Here is a 15,554-nt window from a genome sequence, read left to right as displayed (position 1 = left end):
GCACTTAGAAGTCTGGACCCTGTTGACAACAGATGCGTCCCTCACAGGCTGGGGAGCACATCTGTGGAAGACCCCGGTACAAGGTACGTGGAACCAGCGGGAGAGGACGCGCTCATCCAATTGGCGCGAGCTTACCGCAGTTCATCGAGCCCTTCTGTCGTTTGCACCAGTTCTGCAGGGGAAAGTGGTCAAGGTAAGGTTGGACAACCTGACGGCAGTCTACATCAACAAGCAAGGAGGTACCAGGTCTCCCTCGCTCCTCCAATCTGCCTTGCCTGGACCTAGACAAATTCAACCTCACTGCCTGGAGGTTAACCGTGCCATATGCGCAGACAGAGGATTGTGCCAGGGAGTGCTAAGTACCTTAGCCCATTCAAGAGCAGAAGCAACCAATCCGAGCTACCAGAGGATCACCTGGATATTCCGAGATTGGTGTACAGGCAACCAGCGCGATCCAGACAGAGATGCAGTCCTAGAGTTCTTACAGAACGGCCTGGAGAGAGGACTAGCACCTGCCACCCTCAAAGTCCAAGTGTCAGCTCTATCTGCTCTCCTGGAGACACGGTTATTACAAGATCCTCTCGTCAAGCAGTTCCTTAGGGGGGCTGCCAGGCTCCGCCCCCAGGTACAGCCCCCTGTCCCCAGGTTGGGCCTGGCCGCGGTTCTACAAGGGCTCTGTGCGCCCCCCTTCGAACCCTTATCCGAAGTGGACTGGAAGTACCTGTCATTTAAAGTGACCTTCTTGCTGGCAATAACCTCCGCCAAGAGGGTTGGCGAACCACAGGCCCTAGCGGCCTCCGAACCCTTCACAACTTTCTTTCCAGACAGGGTGCAGCTGAGGTTCGTCCCAGGATTCTTGCCAAAGGTACCCACGCTTCAGAATACCAATCAGGTAATTGCCTTGCTGGCCTTCTTTCCCTCTCCCGCTTCGGAGCAGGAGGAGAGGTTACACTCACTGGATCTGGTAAGAGCACTACGTATCTACCTAGACCGTACAGCACCATTCCAAAGATCAGGGAATCTTCTAGTCAATGTGTTTGGCCACAATAGAGGCTCTAAAGCATCAAGGGCAACCCTGTCAAGATGGATCAGAGAAGCCATTAGCTGTTCCCTATGGGCCCAAGATCTTCCCGTTCCAGAGTTTATACGAGCCCATGCCACCCGAGCAGTGGCAACATCATGGGCAGAGACACGGTTCCTCTCCTTAGAGCAAATGTGTGCAGCAGCCTCTTGGAGCTCACAGCTGACTTTTGCCAAACATTACAGACTACACTGGCATACGACAGATGCTACAGCATTTGGGCACTCCGTATTGGCATCAGCCTGCCAGGATGACCCACCCTAACGGAAGCGATACTTGCTAAATCCCCAGTTGTGCTGCTGTTGGGCATAGGGGGAAAGAAAGATTATGAATGATAATCTGTTTTCCCTTAGCCCAAACAGCAACACAAGGCTCCTTCCCTATGATGTACTGATTGTACAAATTTTTATGGTGTGTATTATTATATGTAAACTGCTCTCTGTATGCTATACTTGATACTAACACAAGGGAGGAGCAGGTCTTCCTGCCTCTTATAGGGGTCAAAGCTGTTAGGTAATTAAATATTCCACCTGTCCTAACAGCTCATAGGGGCAGGAATACCCCAGTTGTGCTGCTGTTTGGGCTAAGGGAAAACAGATTATCATTCATAATCTTTCTATTTTGCTAGGTCAAATATTCTGATTATGTATTATAGTAAAAACCCAGAAAGAAATTGATGAATTTGTAGAAAGCACTGAAAATCTTCAATATGAAGACCGCTTGAAAATGCCGTATACCAATGCCGTAATCCATGAAATGCAGAGATTCTCTAATGTGGTTCCTACTGGTCTGACCAGGCTATGTACAACAGATATTGAACTGCATGAATACTCAATTAAAAAGGTAATTAAGTGAAAATTGTAATAATTATGAAATAATTACAGCTAGAATTTCTAGTTTCTTTTAAAAAAAATCACCCCTGTAACTGGTTTTCTCAGACCCCAAAATGTCACTAACAATATGATAAAAATGATGATTTATGGAATATCATGAGATAACTGATACAGATATAGCAAATCCTTACACAAAAAAAGTCATAGAGCTGCTGCAATTTGTAAATCATTTCCCAGTGATGCTAACAGGGTCCTGAAAATTACATACAGTGCACTTGAAAAATAACATGACCTAGTGTTCAAAGGAGTTCATAGTGGCGCAGTTAAAGTGAAGTAAAGGACAATGAGCGCTGTATACACGGCTATGGACACTGCCATAATTCAGCTGCCCTCTGACCCGGTGGACACGTGATCCACTGGGAGCAGAGTCTTGCAAAAGCTGCTGGGTCCTACAGGACCCCAGATCAGCTCAGTGAGCTGTATATACAGCGTGCAGGAGGCTGGATTTCTCCTGCAACTGGGGTTAAATGTAGCAGCCCCAGTAATAGGTCAAATCAGCCTCAAGTACAAAAAATAAGTGATCAGATGTCCTCAAAGGTCTCTTATCACCTTATGGGGACACAATCTGGGAAAAAAATAAAATAAAAATATAATAAAAAGGTTTTTAATAAATGTAAATAAATAAAAAATAAAAAATAAATAAATAATACGCTAATAAAACGTCGTTATTAAAGGTTATAGCCCTACCCCCGACGACACCATACAAAATAAAAATTACTGTAACGGAGAGGAAAAACTATATTATAAAGTTTTTCAGTAGCACTTTGTGTTATGAAATAAAATAAATAAATAAATAAATTGAAAACCAGACACAATTTCCCTCCTATTTTGTTTACATTTTCCCGGATATAAAAAAAATTAAAACACATTTGAAAATAAAAATAACATAAAAATAAAGCCCTATGTGTCCCTGAAAAAAGACGCAAAAATTAGTTGACTGAGACATACGAGAAAAATTTTACAGACCTGAAAACCGCACATACAAAATAAACCTAAAATATGTCTGGTCCTGGACCACAAATTGGCCCGGTACTGAAGTGGTTAAAGGTGCGGCCCTGGTCTCAAGTTACAATGGTAATAAAAAGACCATTGCAGGCTCAAAATATTATGTCCTTAGGCCATTGAGCTTTGAGGAGTCGTTGTACCATTTGAGCACCCATTAAAACCATTACCCAAATTTCCTAGATTTTTGAATAGCACATACACATTGTTATATAGTATCATTTAATCTAGGAAAGAAAGGTGATAACTAGAGATGAGTGAACAGCGTTCGACCGAGTACATGTTCGATCAGATATCAGGCTGTTCGAGATGTTTGATTCCAGTCGAACACCAGGTGGCAAACTCACTAAAAATTCAATTCCCCTCCCACCTTCCCTGGCGCTTTTTTTACACCAATAACTGCGCAGGGGAAGTGGGACAGGAACTACGACAACGGAGGCATTGAAAAAAAATCGGAAAAAGTAATTAGCTGGCTAATTCAGGTGAGCTCAAATTTATACGAAAAGTGAATTTAATATCCGGTTCATATGAGACTGTGAGCTATGTGACTGTGAGACAGGGACAGATGTACTGGCATACTGGCAGGGTTAGCTAGGGATTACCTTTATTTAGGTGGGAATGTTACTCACACAGCTCTTTGGGGCTCTATCTGGTTGGGATCCCTGTCAGCTTGCGATATGCGCGAGCTGACTTTTTCCCATAGGAATGCATTGACCAGTGTTGATTGGCCAAATGCCATACAGAGTACAGCATTCGGCCAATCAACGCTGGTTCTGCTGGAGGCTCGTCTGTGAGGAGGCGGAGTCTAAGATCGGACCAGAATGGAGACTGCTGTGGACCGATCTTAGACCCTGCCTCCTCCGGTAGAACCAGCGTTGATTGGCCAAATGCTGTACTCTGTATGGCATGCGGCCAATCAACGCTGGTCAATGCATTCCTATGCCGAGATGTAGCAGTGCTGGCCGTGCGTTCAGCTCGACTACTACGTAGATGCAGCCGAGCTGAGCGCACGGCCAGCACTGCTACACCGGAGATGTAGCAGAGCTGGCCGTGCGCTCAGCTCAGCTACTCAGGAGATACAGCCAAGCTGAGCGCACGGCCAGCACTGCTACAATGGAGAACCGCTGCTACACCGAAGAACTGCTGAACCCTGCTGCATACTCAGCTCTGCTGCATCAGAGATGCAGCAGGGTTCAGCATGCACTCAGCTCTGCTACATCTCTGATACAGCAGAGCTGAGTGTGCAGCAGGGTTCAGCGCACACTCAGCTCTGCTACATCTCTGGTGCAGCAGAGCTGAGTGTGCAGCAGGGTTCAGCGGTTCTCCGGTGTAGCAGCAGTTCTCAAGTGTAGCAGTGCTGGCCATGCGCTTAGCTTGGCTGTATCTCCAGAGTAGCTGAGCTGAGCGCACGGCCAGCTCTGCTTCATTTCCGGTGTAGCAGTGCTGGCCGTGCGCTCAGCTCGGCTGCATCTACGGAGTAGTCAAGCTGAACGCACGGCCAGCACTGCTACATCTTGGCATAGGAATGCATTGACCAGCGTTGATTGACCAGTGTACAGCATTCGGCCAATCAACACTGGTTCTGCCAGAGGCTCGTCTGTGAGGAGGCGGAGTCTAAGATCGGTCCACAGCAGTCTCCATTCTGGTCCGATCTTAGACTCCGCCTCCTCACAGACGAGCCTCCGGCAGAACCAGCGTTGATTGGCCGAATGCTGTACTCTGTATGGCATTGGCCAATCAATGCTGGTCAAAGCATTCCTATGGGAAAAGCTGACAGGGATCCCGACGTAATACAGTGACTTGGGCATGTTAGATGCCCCCAGACATGCTTCCCCTGCTGTCCCAGTTGCATTCCAGGGTGTTGGCATCATTTCCTGGGGTGTCATAGTGGACTTGGTGACCCTCCTGAGTCGAATAGTGGTTTCCCCCTAAACGAGTAATTATTCCCCATAGACTATAATGGGGTTCGATGTTCAATTGAACAGTCGAGTATTGAGCGGCTACTCGAATCGAACTTTGAACATTTCACTGTTTGCTCATCTCTAGTGATAACCTCTATAGGAGAAAATATTTGGCATTTGGAAAAATCAAGATAAAAGAAGCATACTGTATATACAGCAGAAGTGAGTAAAGAGTTTTCTAGACTGACAGGAAACACAATGTCTTTACAAGTGATTGTTTGGTTTAGGTGTAAATGCTCTTGAATGCTAAAATTTACATGTACAGTATGTGTCTAACATTGTGATGATTCTCAATCCCTCAGGGGTCTATAATTTTAGCTAACCTGGCTTCGGCAAACTTGGACCCCAAGCAGTGGAAATTCCCCAACACATTCAATCCATCCAACTTTTTAGATGAAGAAGGCAATTTCCAGGCCAATGAAGCATTCGTACCATTTTCTGCAGGTAACATTCACTGTCTTATAAACAAAGGTCTATGAGATACAATTTCAAAACCAAGAAGAAAGGTACAATTTTCCTGTGCATGATGGACTGATGTGTACTTCAATTGTCTATTTTATAAGTGTTGGTTAGTATGAGATTAAATAAATTGCACTCACCTTATCTAGCCCTCCTAAAGGGAGTCTGTCACCAGGGTTGAGCATATTAAATTAGGAATAGAAAGTTGGATAGGTCAGGCTCTCCTGATATCAATGTTTATTTAACCATGAAAACTTAGGCTTCTGATACAGAGATATACATTTATTTCAGAATATGCAAATTAGCAATCAGGAGCACCAAGGGCAGCTCCATTGCTCCAAACTGCTACATTCCACACTACTCTAATACACGCTTCTTTCCTTCGCTCTTCTTTAAACCATTAGAGACACAAGATTTAATAGTAAGTCCTGGCCGACACATGGATGTACTATTACGTTTCGTGTATGTGCTTTTGGAGCGGGTGTTATCTGACAGCTCAGCTCCACAGCATCTAAGGGTTACCTGTTATAATATTCCCCATTGCCCTGCCCCCCTCAGCAAGTTCAGGGGATGCTGATAACTATTTTGGCAGCCTGGGGTCTAATCAGTGACCCCGGGCTGCATGAGCCCACCTACCTGGTTGATCCTGTTGACATTACAGGAAGTCAGCTGCTGGTTCAAATTCCTTACGGAGCATCAAAACATATAAAAAAAAAACATAAGTGTCAAAAAACAAAATTAAGTGTGTTAAAAAAATTAATAAATGAATAATGACCCCAAAATGCCCCTCCCTAAAAAAAAAAAAAAATGAATAAAAACAATATATATTTGGTATTGCCACTTTTGTAACAACCTTTACTATAAAACTGAAACATTATTTAAAGTTGTAAAAAAAAAAAGGGAAAAAAACACTGGCGTAATGTTGTTTCACCATCCCGCATCACAAAATATGCTATACAAAGTGATCAAAAAGTCATATGTACCTCAAAACAGTGCCAATAAAATAGACAATTCGCCCTACTATAAATAAGCCCTCAATCAACTCTGTAAACAATAAAAATGTTACGCCACTCAGAAGATGTTGACGCAAAAACAATTGATTTACGTCCCCAAATGGGTTTTTGTTCTGCCAAATTAGTAACGCATAAAAAACAATATAAATTAGGTATCGTTATAAACATACTGACTGATAGAATAAAGGTAACATGATACTTATGCTATATGCTGTGTGGAATAAAAAGTTTAAAAGGTAAAAGGCGATGCTAGAATTAATGTACTTTTTTTCTTTTTTTATCTACCAAAACCAAAACTGAATCAATAAGTGATAGGCACCTCGATATAGTGTAGTTACAAAATGCATCTCATCCCGCAAAAAACAAGCACTCTTATAGCTACATCACCAGAAAAATGAAAAAATATAGCTTGCACCATATGAAACAAAATCCAACTAAAATGGCCACATCAGTAGAACAAAACTGGCTTCTGCAAGAACAGAATATATAAGCTGTAGGAGCGTACATCAGAGTAGACCCAAATTTAGAGCTTATAAGGGAAAAGACACTAGAGGTGACCCATTTGAATGGGTTTGAAAGATGTCCGGCCGTGAGCGGCGGTGAGCGTTTTATGCTCTCCGCCGCGAAACCATTATTTTTAAACCGGACACAGTCAGACATGCAGTACTCTGTGTCCGATTATAAAAAATCGGTTTCGCGGCGGAGAGCATAAAACGCTCACGGCCGGACCCGGTCTGACAGCTTTCCGTCTTCTGCATGCAGAAGACTGAAAGCTTAGAACGGACTGCCGAACGCTAGTGTGAACGTAGCGATACATATTCACTTTTCACCATCTGCTGTGCTTTCATGCCTGGGAAACTAATGCTCACTATCAGTGTCGGATTGGGATGTATACAGCTCACCAGTGAAATTGTTTATAGAGGCCCACCACTGGGACCCAATGGCGGACTGAAGGTCCTATGGCCCACCCAACAGCTTCCTGCTAATAGCCTACACCACGACTCCTTCACTGAAATCTTACATACTATATGTGCTGACTATCCGGTGTTACTGAGTATGTTCCCAGTATAGTCATCTCCTTTAGTACTGTGCAAGCCCCAGCAGCTCCATGGATGGTTCATGCACAGTACTGTATGGGAAAAGACACTGCCATGGAGCAATACACATATGTGCATGATTATAGCGAGGGAGCTCTGATGCACCCCCCCCACCCCCAGTATAATGATCCACATGGTATATACTGCTCCGCATGCTTTTTAATACTCCACATTGCCCTCCGCAGTATAAATTGCCCTCCAGTGCCCCCCCACAGTGGCCCCACATGGTATATAATGCTCCACACAGTATAATACTCCTTTGTGGCCCCACATGGTATTATATGCTCCCCTGAGCCCCCACACAGTATAATACCTCTTTGTGGTCCCAAACAGTATAATATGCTTCCAAGAGCCTCCACTCAATATAATACCCTTTAGTAGCCCCACACAGTTTAAAATGCTCCCCAAAACACCCCCAATATAATGTCCCATAGAGGCTCCACACAGTATAATGTACTCCCCAGATCCTGGCCCCACTGCAGTATAATGCTCCACATGGCCCACACACAGTATAATATGCTCCCCATAGTCCCCCCAGTATAATGCTCCACAGTGGCTCCACAGAGTATAATATGCTCCCCAGAAGCTCCACACAGTATAATAAGCTCCCCACACTCCCCCCAGTATAAAGCTCCACAGTGGCCCCACATAATATAATAGGCTCCCCAGAGGCCCTCCAGAATAATGCTGCACAGTGGCCCCATATAATATAATATGCTCAAACATGTGGAGAAAGGGACCCAGCACAAGATAGCTTAAAATGTGATTAAAACTTAACTTTTAATAAAGATTCTGAAAATCCATAAAATAGCACCAGATACAAAAAATGCAAAAAATAGTCCAAACATACGGAGACATGATGATAGGACTACACAAGATGAGACACAAAAGGAAAAACACCTACGCGTTTCAAAGCTACTGCTTCTTACTCATGGTCTTACTCATCAGGAGTAAGAAGCAGTAGCTTTGAAATGTGTAGGTGTTTTTCCTTTTGTGTCTCATCTTGTGTACGTCCTATCATTATGTCTCTGTATGTTTGGACTATTTTTTGCATTTTTTGAATCTGGTGCTATTTTATGGATTTTCAGAATCTTTATTAGAAGCTAAGTTTTAATCACATTTTGAGCTATCTTGTGCTGGATCCCTTTCTCCACATTTTTATGCATTTGCCTTGACTGGGAGGTCAATTTATCCGTGCACTGAATATCCAAGGACTCTTCATTTCCATGCATTTATATACCTTTGGGCTGGAGACTTTTTTGCTTTCTGTTTCAAATATAATATGGTCCCCAGAGCCTACTCCCCACCACAGTATAATGCTTCCCACACATTATAATACGCTTCCCATAGTTCTCCCCAGTATATGCTCCACAGTACCCCACAGATTATAATATGCTCCTGACAAGCTCCACACAATACAATATGCTCCACAGTGGCACCACATAATATAACATGCTCTCCAGCAGGCCCCCAGTATAATGGTCCACAGTAGCCCCACACAGTATAATAAACTCTCCAGAGCCCCCCTCGCCACTTCAGGTGAGCCCTTCAAATATAGTTTTGCTATTATTATATTAGTATAATAAACAGACGACCGTGTGCTAGCCAACGTCAATGATTGAACGGCACATCCAGCACATGGACAGCACACGGATGTCATCCAATGAATAGGAGCCATGGAAGCCTGGCCCCGCAAAACCGGATAGCATGGGGTCCACATGTGGATTTCCTATTACATGTGGGCCAGTCTGAGCCTGCTCACTACACCTCTTGATAAATTCTTTGAGGGGTGCAGTTTTCAAAATGGGATCAATCCCCAGGGAATTCCACTTTACTGTTGTCTTACAGACTCTCAATCTTGACATGGTGTCCAAACATCTTAATCTCCGCTCCAAAAGCCACATAGCACTATTTCACATCTGCAATTTATGCCCCTGTGTATATCACTGTTGTACCCAGAATAACATGGAAACTAAACTAATGTAACACTGAAGAATTAAAAATACTCGCTGCACCACTTGTTAAATGCTTTAAGGGGTGTAATTTCCAAAATCACTTGTTTACTGCCAATTTAGTGGCTCTGTAAAAGTGTCCTGATGTCCATAAACTAAACTGCATTCCATAAACCAATATAAGGAAAATGTTGTTTTTGTACCATGTTAGCCAGTGGGTAGGAAATATAAAAAAACAAAAAACTTGAAAGTCTTCAGTGGATGATACCTTTTTTAATGGCTAACTCATAATTATGACAGATTATAACGTTTATTTAGCGCTCCTTCCCTTCTATCCCCAACAGTGTGCCCAAACAGCTGTATATGACCACGGCCAGGCTAAATGTAGGCAGATAACTTGGTGGACAGACATATCCCCACTCCCATAAACGTCAGAACTCAACTATCTGCAGTGCTTACATTGAAATAAATGCGAGTGCTGTCCACCAAGTACAATGGAAAAAAAGCCTCACAGAAATACAAAATAGCCACATGAATTTAACAACTAAATTGGAAAAAGTAGTGGCAAAATCTAAATCAAATAACCCCAGAAATAAGTATATATTATATATATATATATAGCAGATGGAATAAGTCAAAGAGACAACAAATGACACATCACATATAGACTGCTGCAGTCATATCAAGCATGACATTGGTATAAATGCTGCTCAGATAGATAGATCAGGATAGCAAGAGTAAGCTGATAAAACAGGTATATCCAATAAAGTATCTCACATAATGCTATCCACAAGGTGATACGGCTACACTCAGCTTGGCTGTGGTAAGGCTCAATGCACAATGGGAGGGGGGGGGGAGTATCCCCATTTTGATGATCAGTGGTTGTCTCATTGGTCATATCCCCACCAATCAAATATTTATCCTCCATCCTATTAATAGTGAATAAACCTTTCTCATGGCATATTTCCTTTCATCACATCTCTTGGTAGGTAATCGCATTTGTATGGGAGAACAAATGGCCAGGACTGAACTCTTCATATTCTTCACCAGCCTCCTGAAGACTTTTAGCTTTCATCTTCCCCAAGGAGTGACCGAAATTAACATGGATGGAATTCTTGGAACCACATTTCTACCTTATCCATATCAAATCTGTGCTTTGCCGCGTTAGAAAAGCATTTTTTACTTAGTGGGGTATGTTCACACTGTGAATTCCTCTTCATTTTTCCGCTGCTGACATTTTTGCGCGTGGTCGGCCACGACCGAATTCTGATGCAGGGCATCCCCATTCCGTCTTGGCTTTCCACTGCTGATTAGGCCCATGTGAATGGCCCTAATCAGTAGTGAGTCTAAGGGTCCATTCACACGGAGGAAAATGGTGAGGAATTTGGTGTGGAATTTTAGCGCTGAAAAAGAGTCTCCCATTTACTTCAATGGGTTCTTTTTTCTCCTAGAAAAAGAAACCCATTGAAGTCAATGGGAGGCTTTTTTTTCAGCGCTGAAATTCCACACCAAATTCCTCACCATTTTCCTCCATGTAAATGGACCCTTAAGCTGTAGAGTCCACGGCTGAATCAGCCACAAAATCCACGTTAAGATTGACCAAAACGCTTATTTTTTCCACATCCTGCTGCAATCTCTGCCTCCCATTGAAAACAATAGAAGGCGGACTCCGGATTAAATCTGCCCTAGACTCGGAGAGAGAAAAAGTCTTTAAAACCACGGCAAATTCCACTGTGTGAACATACCCTGACATGTATAAATTGCACAAAAATTCAGCCACTGTTATTGGTTTTAATATTATTGCTGTTGGATTTACATATCCTATTCTGTAACCTTGCTTTCTCTGACTTCTCTGTGGCTAACTTACAGTGGCTCTTATATTGGCTTGCAAAAGTATTCATACCCCTTGAACTTTTTCACATCATGTCACAATTGAAATGTATTTTATTGAGATGTTAAGTGATAGACCAACACAAACTGAGATTATGAAAGATAATCTGTTTTCCCTTAGTCATAACAGCAGCACAAGTGGGGTATTCTGCCCCTGTGAGCTGATAGGACAGATGGAATTTTTAATTCATTAACCAGCACAACCTGGCCCTATAAGAGGGCACAAGGGCCTCCCACCTGCGTGTTAATACAAGAGTACATAATCTATACAACACACATAACAATAATTTACCAAAAGTAATAGGGAGGGAGCCTTGTGCTGCTGTTATGACTAAGGGAAAACAGATTATCTTTCATAATCTCAGCTTCCCTGTCGTCAAACAGCAGCACAAGTGGGGAGTTAGCAAGTAATCCCCCCACTCAGGGAGGGTTTCCACGGCCCATAGATGTCAGGATTGACTGCCCAAAGCCGTCGCGACAGACGCCCGTGAGTTTAGGCGGTAATGCCTTACAAAGGTGAGGGGAGAGGACCAAGAGGCGGCCGCACAGATGTGCTCCAATGGAACTGCCGACCCCACAACATAACAGGAGTTGACAGAACAACCACAGTAATAGATATTAGTGCAAGCTGCACTAAAACAAAAGGAAAAGCTGAAAAAAGATTCAGTTTACCTTACTGCTGGCAATGAATCAAACTGCAGCAGCCGAAAATATGACTGCAATATAAACCTCAATCTTTCTCTGAAAGAAAGAAAAAGGGAAAGGAAGAGAAGGTTTGCAAACACCTTCTTCCAAACCATTCAGGAGACCACACAGGCCTCCTCCACCTGTCCCACCATCACAGGACAGAAAAAAACACGCAGGTGGGAGGTCCTTGTGCCCTCTTATAGGGCCAGGTTGTGCTGGTTAATGAATTAAAAATTCTATCTGTCCTACCAGCTCACAGGGGCAGAATACCCCACTTGTGCTGCTGTTTGACGACAGGGAAAGCAAAATGATACATGGTTTTCAAAATTTTAATCAAATAAAAATCTGAAAAGTGTGACTTGTGAAATTATACAGCCCCCTGTACTTTGATAATCTGTAATCAGAGAATCTGTCCACAGGACAACTATAAGTCGTGCACTCCACAAATCTTTCTTTATGGTAGAGTGGCAAGAAGAAAACCATGGTTGAAAGAAAGACATAAGAAGTGCAATTTGCCATAAGTCATACAGGGGACACAGCAAACATGTGGAAGTCTAGGCCTAAACCCCATTGAGCATCTGTGGCAAGACAAGAAAATTGCTATTCACAGACACTCTCCATCCAATATGACTGAGCTTGAGCGTTGTTTCTAAAATGCATTGAGTATATGATGAATAGAATATCAGATATTTTATTATTTTCTGCATTATCTTAATATAAAATTTAAAAATAAAATACTGTCACTGGTTACAGATGATAGCATAATCCTTAACCCCTTAACATTCTAGCTTTCAGAACTTTTTTACATTTTATGTCAGTGTAGCTTCCAAGAGCTTTTTTCTGTAAAACCACTTAGGTGCTATGGTCAGCATTGACTGCAGCATCTAAGGGATTAAATAGCAAGTATGCCTTCTGATTAATGAATGAGGGGGGGACGATATCATAAACAAAATTCCATGGCACCCGCTTCATCTAAAGTCACATGGGCAGAAGAATAGGAAATCATTCTCCTCCCCCTGCACACTGTTGGCTGCATGTGTTCCCCTGCATACTGATTAAAGTGATAGATGCAACTATATGTAGCTCTACTTCAACCAGTGAAATCTCGGGATCTACTAGGAATACAGGTGTAAAGTTGATCTTATTTTAAAGATGTGGCTCCAGAGCTGGAGATTTTTGAGTGACTGCTGACTCTGCAGTTTCACTTAGAAATCTCAGCTCAGGGTAAAATGAATATACTTTGCTCAAACCCTGAGCAGGAGACGTTCAAAACTATTAGGAGGTTAAAGTTGTTGTCCAGGATTTGGAGCAATCCATGTGGAGGTCGGGGGACGTGTAAAATAAATAAAAAGCCTACTTAGGGCTTGTTCACATCTGCGCCCGGGACTCCGTTCTGCAGGTTTCTGTTTCCTGCACAAAACAGGGCAGGAGACAGAAACCTGCAGGCATCTTTCAAACCCATTCATTTGAAGGGGTCTGAAAAGTGTCCGGCCGTGAGCGCCGGTGAGCGTTTTATGCTCTCCGCGGTGAAACAGTTTTTTTTAACCGAGCACAGAGTCAGACATGCAGTACCCTGTGTCCAGTTTTAAAAAAAACAGTTTCACCGCGGAGAGCATAAAACGCTCACCGGCGCTCACAGCCGGACTCGGCATGACAGGTTTCCGTTTTCTGCATGCAGAAGACGGAAACCTGATAATGGAGTCCAGGCGCTGGTGTGAACCCAGCGTCATCTGTCACCTTTATCTGACACCAGTATCCATTCAGGCTTGTGGCAGAGACTCATTGCTGGAGCACAGTGGAAGCAAGGAAGAATCAAGCTTTCTAGCAAGTTTTATTCCAGGTTGCATGTGTACCCAGGGTACCAAGTGGCAGTGCAGACCAGTGGAGTATGGAATATGACTGACACATATACATTGCAATTTTCATTTGTGACTGTATATCAAACCTGTGTGATAGCTCTGTGCAACTTTCAAGAACTGTACCATTCAAGACTGTATGCATTTTCTTTTGGGCATGTACTGTTCCAATAAAGCCTTGTTATACTGCCGTTCTTCATTCTCACAGAACAGTTATTGTTATCAATACATTGTGATCATTAATGATTAGCATCTGGGACAGGGTCTGACTTTCTTGGGTTACTTGTGAATTGATTATTTTTTATTTTTTTAATTATTTTTTAGAAAACTTTATGGAAAATTTCAGTAAAATCAGGGACTGATGTCCAAGATGGATGAACCCTGAAAGCTAAAAGTGAAAATGCCGTCACAAGTTAGTCATAGAATATTAATATAATGTACCGTATATACTCGAGTATAAGCCGAGTTTTCAGCCCAGTTTTTGGGCTGAAAAAGTCTGCCTCGGCTTATATTTGGGTCATTACGGTAATACCGTAGTTACAGACTCGGCATACAGACACGGAGGCGGGTGCCGGGCCGCAGCATCGCCCCACGCTCCTGGCAGAAGTACCGGGGCCTTCTAGCAGAAGTACTGTAAGTACTGTGAAATAACAGCATCGCCATGGCGATGCTGCGGGCCCGGCACCCGCCCCGGTGTCTGGATGCCGGGCTGTAACTACGGTAGCTGCGTAGTCTGTAGCTATAATGCGGTCGCCATTAGAATCGGCATCGGAGCTGAAGGGGGGATCCCCGGCAAGAGCGCAGACCTGAAGACCTCGGCTGTTGGATTTGAAGGGAAACTAAGGCCAGCAGAAGCGCTGAGGGGAAATCCAGGCAGCCGAGTCTGCCGGGGATTCCCCTCATCGCTTTTGCAGGTGACCGAACACAGTTCCCCTTCAGCTCCGGCAGCCGGGGATTCCCCTCAGCACCTCTGTAAAGGCTCCCTGGCTGCAGTGCTTTTCTTTTGCAGGCTACTCTTTGCAGCCTGCAAAAGAAATGACGATTTTTGCAATGTATTGCAGTGCATTAGCATTGTAATGCATTGCATTAGTGATCAGACCCCCTGGGGTTCAAGACCCCTAGAGGGTCTAATAAATGCAAAAAAAAAAAAAAAAAAATTAAGTAAAAAAATAAAGTATAAAAAATTCAGATCACCCCCCCCCTTTCCCTAGAACACATATAAAAGTAATACTGTGAAACACATACACGTTAGGTATCCCTGTGTCTGAAAACGCCCGCTCTACCAATCTATAAAAATATTTTTCCTGTACGGTACACGCTGTAGCTAGAAAAAAAAGTTGTCTAACTGCCCCTTCCCTGAGACTGTTTTTTTCCCCCCACTTGGAATTCAGTCTGACTATAGCCAGGCTAAATATAGGGGATCTGCAGTGCTCCTGTTCCATCGGGAAGGGGTTAATAGGAGCACTGCAGATACCCTATAGTCAGCCAGGCTGAATTCCAAGTGGGGGAAAAAACCCAGTCCTCAAGCTCAGGGAAGGGGCAGACAGACAACCAAAACACCCCCTCCCCTTCCCCAGCACCCAGCAACTACTGCACCCAAAAACTCCGACCATTTTAATTTTTGAAATTTTCCAGTAGCTGCTGCATTTTCCCCCTAGGCTTA

The 15,554-nt window shown here is 43.5% G+C and overlaps 1 protein-coding gene across 1 annotated transcript in view; it reads left to right on the top strand.

Moving 5' to 3' along the window:
• LOC142197840 (cytochrome P450 2J2-like) overlaps window positions 1-10,626 on the top strand; it is a 45,679-nt gene extending 35,053 nt beyond the window's left edge. The window contains exons 7-9 of the mRNA XM_075268465.1: window positions 1,737-1,924; window positions 5,240-5,381; window positions 10,448-10,626. Coding sequence (XP_075124566.1) covers window positions 1,737-1,924; window positions 5,240-5,381; window positions 10,448-10,626 — 509 coding nt within the window. The remainder of the gene's footprint in view (window positions 1-1,736; window positions 1,925-5,239; window positions 5,382-10,447) is intronic.
• The last annotated feature ends 4,928 nt before the right edge of the window (window positions 10,627-15,554 follow it).

This window comes from Leptodactylus fuscus, chromosome 3, assembly GCF_031893055.1.
Source record: "Leptodactylus fuscus isolate aLepFus1 chromosome 3, aLepFus1.hap2, whole genome shotgun sequence".
NCBI classification, from domain to species: Eukaryota; Metazoa; Chordata; class Amphibia; order Anura; family Leptodactylidae; genus Leptodactylus; species Leptodactylus fuscus.
This window is presented reverse-complemented; position numbering and strand designations above follow the sequence as displayed.